Source organism: Thalia democratica, chromosome 7, assembly GCF_965202585.1.
Source record: "Thalia democratica chromosome 7, ktThaDemo2.hap1.1, whole genome shotgun sequence".
In the NCBI taxonomy this organism is placed as follows: domain Eukaryota; kingdom Metazoa; phylum Chordata; class Thaliacea; order Salpida; family Salpidae; genus Thalia; species Thalia democratica.
This window is the reverse complement of record NC_139171.1, coordinates 49213586-49219893: the sequence shown is the minus strand read 5'-3', so window position 1 is coordinate 49219893 and position 6308 is coordinate 49213586. Positions and strand designations below refer to the sequence as shown.

The 6308-nt window shown below is 24.1% G+C and overlaps 1 protein-coding gene across 2 annotated transcripts; it reads right to left on the bottom strand.

Moving 5' to 3' along the window:
- Nucleotides 1-872: 872 nt before the first annotated feature.
- Nucleotides 873-5934, bottom strand: LOC145840839 (ubiquitin-conjugating enzyme E2 T-like). Of its 2 annotated transcripts, XM_082948180.1 has the most exons (5): nucleotides 5805-5934; nucleotides 3723-3898; nucleotides 3486-3584; nucleotides 3161-3229; nucleotides 873-1144 (listed from the first exon to the last, which is right to left on the bottom strand). In XM_082948180.1, the coding sequence occupies exons 1-5, from the start codon at nucleotides 5908-5910 to the stop codon at nucleotides 1070-1072; spliced, it is 525 nt and encodes a 174-aa protein (XP_082804306.1). In that variant the 5' UTR covers nucleotides 5911-5934; the 3' UTR covers nucleotides 873-1069. The 2 variants fall into 2 exon arrangements, with proteins under 2 accessions (XP_082804306.1, XP_082804307.1); XM_082948181.1 differs by lacking the exon at nucleotides 3161-3229.
- Between the last annotated feature and the right edge of the window lie 374 nt (nucleotides 5935-6308).

The following is a 6308-nucleotide window of genomic DNA, read 5'->3' as shown; positions in this document are numbered from 1 at the left end:
ATTTCCTAATGAAGCAATTTAGTATTTTTGAGGACCGTATTTGAACTTTTAGACAACTCAAGATTTCTAATCAATACAAGAGCTTTATTTAAATTTGAAACTTTAAAGGATAGTTAGTTAATTATTTATCTTTTTAATTTAATTTTACACATATTTTAACATTTCTATAACAGCCTTTATAAATATAGTTTTCTTATCTTCGTGCTAATATGAAATGATATTTTCTGTTTTTTAAAGTGTGTTGTACATTAGTTTTGATGATTTAAAACTACATACAAAGTTTTCAAATGCAATTTAAATACTTCATTTTTCTACATAATAACATCAAGACTGATTTACAAAACAGGCGGTTAACATTTTATGTGAGAATAAACTTATCTAAAAGCGTTAAAAGAATTATATTAAGTATTTTAACAATTTATACAATAGATTAATTTAAAGTAAAAAATAACCAAGTCAAAAATTTTCGTAGCTTAAAGAGCTTCTAGTTAGTATTGTTCCATCACTTATAATAACTACTAAACATTGGTAAAAGTGATTGGAAATTGAGTAAAACTTACTTGTAAATTCATTTATGTATTCTTATTAGTTATAAAAAATACGTAAATACGTAGAGAGAACTTTTGAGTTTTGTTAGTTTAACTGAGTAAAATAAAGAACATAAGCTGTTTTAGGATTAAATTGTTTGTAAGTATTTGAAAATTAAATAAACAAATTATTACTTTCAAAACAAAATATTTCAAAACTTTAACTTAAAATATAGCAACACTAATATGTTAGCTTAAACTTCTACTGTATCTAAATTAAAGTCTTGTTTTTTTATATAATACTATAACAGTTATGTATTTGAAATCTAATGTTCACGTTTATGATTATAGTTGAACTTTTTTAAACTTTTCAAATTTTCATAAGAATGTTGTGCATATAAATTTTTAATGTTTTCAAAATATTTTCCTAAAATATCAAGAATGTAACAGCTAAAAATATAAATAAAATTGGCTATCAGTCGCTACTTCAGTTTCAAAGCACATAAATTGCAATGATGAATAATAAATAAAAGTTCAAGTCTTCAGGAAAACTTCGATCTTTTTTCATCATTGTAACCTTCTGTTTGTACATGACGTTTTAAAAATGTGGATACGTCCTGTTATTAATAAGCTGAAACTTTATTTGCAGCAATTAAATTAAGTGAAGTACCGTATATTGGTATTATAAAAATCGCTTAATTCAAAATAATTAAACACTTACAAAAGTGCACATTTTTCATAGTCCACAAAAATAGCAGTAAAATGGTTTTTACACAAAATATTCAGTACATAATGTAGTTGTTAATAGTATATTGTTTATATTTTTTATTTTACAGTATTGTCAACAAAACAATGTTTCACTCTTAAACTAATGTATAAGAGATCATCAGTTGTTAAAAATAAATCTGGAAAAAAAAATTTAAACAAATAAATGGAAGGTATAAAAATATATTAAAAAAATAAAAGTATACAATAAATAAAATTAAATAGTAAATAAAAAGTAAACTTTTGTTTAAAATTTAACAAAAATCTAACTACAACTTATAATTATCATTTTTATCTTTTTACGAATTTCATAAACACTATAGATAAAAAAATACTAAATAAATAAATAAATGCATAATAATAAACTTGCAATTGGTATAGGTTTTACTTAAAAGTGCTAAAGAATAAAATTCAAAAAAAATTTTGATTTAGTTTTATGACGTAATTATCTATTCGTTATACATAGAGCTTGTGTAGAAATGTTATGGTAAAAATCAAAATATGTAAAAAAATCTAAAACTAAATACATTTGAAATGAATACATATATATATATATATAATTCAAAAATTATTTAATTATTTAATTTAATCATAATCATGTTTTCTTACAGTAGATCACACTGGTGAAAATTTGTTGAAATACATTTATGTTCAATAAAAGATCTTTTTTTTTAATCAGGTACAATAGCAGACTAATGTTCAAAATTTTAACTATTTTTGTTAAAAATTACACTAAATTTTGATATGATATTTAACTTAAATATAATGAAGGATCTTTTTTATTAAATTTATGGACGCATATGTTTCATAGAATATTATATTTCTAGTAAAAAGAAACTTTGTTGCTAGAAAGTACCAAAATTAACCAAAATTTACAAAATGGTAATAGAAGTAGTTCTTTTTTAGACTGAACAAACTCGACTTTTCATTAAAATTGGTTAATATGTGTTATAAAATATATATGTTAGTCAAAATATATTTTATCGGCTTAAATAAAAAGTAATGCATTTAATAAAAAACTATATTTACTTCTAACAACAATTTAATTGGTATATATACATCATAAATTTGTAATAATAGTAAACTTCAATCTAAAAATAAAATTAGTTAAGATATAAAATCAAAATAACATATAAAATAGAAAGAAACAAAACAAAAAGGTTTACAAACGTTGGATGATTTTACTTTTTAGCAACATAAGATATAAACAATCATAATGACTCTTTGCAGCCCTTCAAAGTATACAAAAATAATGATATTTCAGCAGATATTTATACAACTTGCAAAGTATCATACCCTATTATATAATTAATTTTCTCAACATTTCCAAAATTATTATTCTTAAAAATGATCACGATTTCTTTACAGTTGAAAAATTATTTTAGCACAAAACCTCTATAGAAATATTTTTTGAACTCTTCATATAAAGTCTTCTAAAATTGAACACATGAGCTATATTTTAGCTGTTCATACATCAAAAACCATGTTTATCAGTATTAACATGAGAACCGATTTTTAACTAAGGTGTTAAGCATTAGGTTAATCTCTTGATTTCATATTTGTAGACATTCTAGAATAATAAAAACAACTTAGTCTTTGTAAAGATTACAAGACTTTTTATAGCAGTTTTGTATTTACAACAAACTGCAATTTTAACAAAATACAAAAATCAACAAAACTTTAATGATGATCACAACTACCTAATATTCTGACAATCTATGGCTGATATTTTTTAGTTACATATCGACTAAAATTTTAATAAACAATTGAAGTGTTAGAAACCAATTTCCCAAGTCAAATATCTAAGTAATGCATCTATGAACATGCGAAAACTGATATCTAAATTTCATCGAAATTTAAAGTCTAACCTTGTGCTTTTTTGAATACTCTTTAACTTTTCTGTTGAAAACTGATCTATTGAATTTGAATTCAGCAGCCTAAATAAAAGTTATTTACAGCAATATATTTCTATAAACAAAATGAATAATAAAATAAATATCTAAACCCATTATAATATACCTTGAGATATTAATAACATTTTTTCACCAACGATAAAATATTTTTAAATAGCACATATTTATATAATATTTCAAATAGTTTTATACACTCAGTCAATTACAATACACACATAAAACATTTTGTTTACGAACAACTCTATGAAATTTTTGATTTGATGTTTAAAAAACAACTAACAATCTGAGGCATCAAAGGGTCCTCAGGATTCGGTTCAGCCAACAACTGCTTTATCATTGTGAATAAAGGACCAAAATGAAGCGAAGGGGACCATGAACCCTGTAAACATTTGTTTGTATAAATTACATTTTATTATTTAGGTAAGTGAAAAGTGACAAAAAACCAACTAGTGGTGTGGATTTTCGGTCACATATCATAAATAACTATTCTTTTGATAAGTGTGAAATGTAAACCTACCAAAGGAGGGACTTTTAAAACATCTAAGCATATTCTTCCCGAAGTGTCAATGTTGGGATGGTAAATGGGCGTTTGAAACCTCACATCAGGCGGTTCAAACGGATATTTGTTCGAAACATTTATGACCAGCCTAAACACCATGTTGCTGTAGGGTGTGTTCTCGTCAGCCTTTATATCTGTTGCATAGTCATAAAGTTAAAATAACCTGAACTCCCTATTGTACTATTAGATAAAAATTGGTTTCTCTATGTTACAACTTGAATGTGAGATAGCATCTTTTTTAGATGGCAGGCAAGATTTAACAGAAAAAAAGTCTTTTGCCAACATAAAATTTTAAGAACTTATAGTTTAAATATTAAAATAATCTAGTAAAAAACAAATTTGTTACAAAATGATCATTAATAAGCACTACCATTTTATTATAATATAACTAACATATTATCACATATTAAAATACTTTTTATAGAACTTAATAATTTTAGTAACTATGCAAACATTCATTTCATTTTCAAGATAAAAAATACATTACAAGTAGTGTTCTACCAGATCCAAACACAGAATACTGCTTGATCTAGCCACAACTTGCCAAGATCTGGATCTAACCAAAACTTTACTGAAAAATAAGGCTTGTATTCGATTTAGGCTGGATCTTAATTTGATAAAAATGGTCCTCAACTTTAAAATGATATTTGCTGGGTCTGCAACTTTAATAAAATTCACTTCTAATTGAAACTAGATAGAACCATTTTTTCAAATAAAGATTCAGACTGAACGAATATCATTATTATTTTTTTTCAAATAAAACTTTAGTTTGGCTCAGAAATAGGCAAGTTATGGCCAGGTCCAGCACTATCCTGTTTTTGGATCCGGTAAAACACTAATTACAAGCAATAGATTTTTGCCTGTTGTTCCAGACATTGCCCATCCCTAAACTAAAAGGTATTTTATTTAACTTAAAAAGTATCAAAATTAAATCTCGACCTAGGAAACTAACCTTTAAAATTTATAAAATTTTCTTTTTAAGGAATTTAACTTAAATTTTATTTCATAAAAAATAACAAAACTTAATTTTAAAAGTTAGCATAAAAAATGTTTAAAAAAAGTTAAATATTATTAAGTTGATAACTAATTATGAACTGATAATATCTTTTTTTTAACTTACACAAACTACGTATGGCTATATAGTATAGACAAGAAGTATTAATGACTTAATATAAAAAGTTGTAAACTATTTGTAAGTAAAATTAAAAATAAAAAACAATATTTTTTTTATAATAAATTAAAACCAAGTCATTATTAATTTTATTTAGATTAGACTGACATAAAAACATTCAAACAAATTTGTGTAAGTAGAAAACCTTTTTTTTCCAACGCTTTTAAAACTGTAATATTCTGTCAAAGTAAGTACAGGGATGCCAAAATTTTTTGAGAATTTTCTTCCAGGTTTTCTAAATTTCTTTCAGTTATTTGAAAAAACAAGTTTTCTGGGTCTATTTTTAGTATAAAACTAAGGTCAAAGTACTAATACTGTCTTAAATAGTATAACAACATTGAAAATGTACTGTAAAACTAACTTAAAAGTGTTTTTATTTTTTTTTTATCATAACAAAAATAATCTTTATGATAGATTTTTTGTTTCAAATCAAAATTTCATTACTTCATATGTAGAATTGTTTAAAATTCCAGATAATTTTTTCCAATTTACTCAAGTTCTAGGTTTTTGGCAACCCTGTAAGTAAAATAAAACTGAGTTGTGGAGGAAAAAAAATGTTGTGAAAACTGTTGAAAATTAAGAATTTTTCTCTAATAAAGTTAGTTTTAGAACTTTCAAAAAAAACTTACTAATACTAAACATAAAAAAACTTAAAAATTTTACACGGTATAGAAAAACAGTAACTTATTTATCAACACAGATTTTTTACAAACTTCTAAAACTAAATATATTTAAAGAAAAAAAAATCTTTTTAACCTACACTTTTTAAAACCAAAATCTGCACTTCTGAAACTATTTTGCTAATAAGTTAAGGTACATTGTATCTATACCACATACTTAGTATAAAATATTTTATCAAAGCTTTATACCTGCATGTATTTGAAAATCATTTTCTTCATCTTTCCAAAATGAAACACCAGGAGGTTTGTATGATGAAGGGCCAAGCTCGTATTTTAACCTTTGTAATCTTATCATAGTAATAAAATTTCACTAAAATCTGAAAGTTAGTAGCCATGAAATTTATTTAAAAACAATTAACACTTGAAGTAAGTACTAAATTTCAATAAAAATGTCTAAAGCTAATTTAATGTTTTAAACTTTCTAACCAAATTTTGCAAAATTGTATGTGCATGGTTGCCACTGATCAAGCTGAGAAAAATTTCCTGACTTTTCCTGACTTTTTCCTGACTTTTTACCAAAATTTTCCTGACTTTTCAAATTAAAGTTCTTAAATTAAACTTATTCTAATAAACATAATCTAACATTTGAAACTATATAAAGCTTTCAATCTAATTTTAATACAGGTTAAAAACAACAGTTTTTTGCTGAATTCTATCATCAAACTTCCAGTACATCACTTAAACCATCTGTGT

Excerpts from the sequence above, each read along its gene's own strand:
- LOC145840839 (XM_082948180.1), bottom strand. The coding sequence starts at position 5,910 with ATGATAAGATTACAAAGGTTAAAATACGAGCTTGGCCCTTCATCATAC. Across the intron at positions 3,899-5,804 it reads TGATTTTCAAATACATGCAG|ATATAAAGGCTGACGAGAAC; the intron begins GTATAAAGCTTT and ends ACTATGCAACAG. Across the intron at positions 1,145-3,160 it reads AGTATTCAAAAAAGCACAAG|GACGTATCCACATTTTTAAA; the intron begins GTTAGACTTTAA and ends TATTAATAACAG.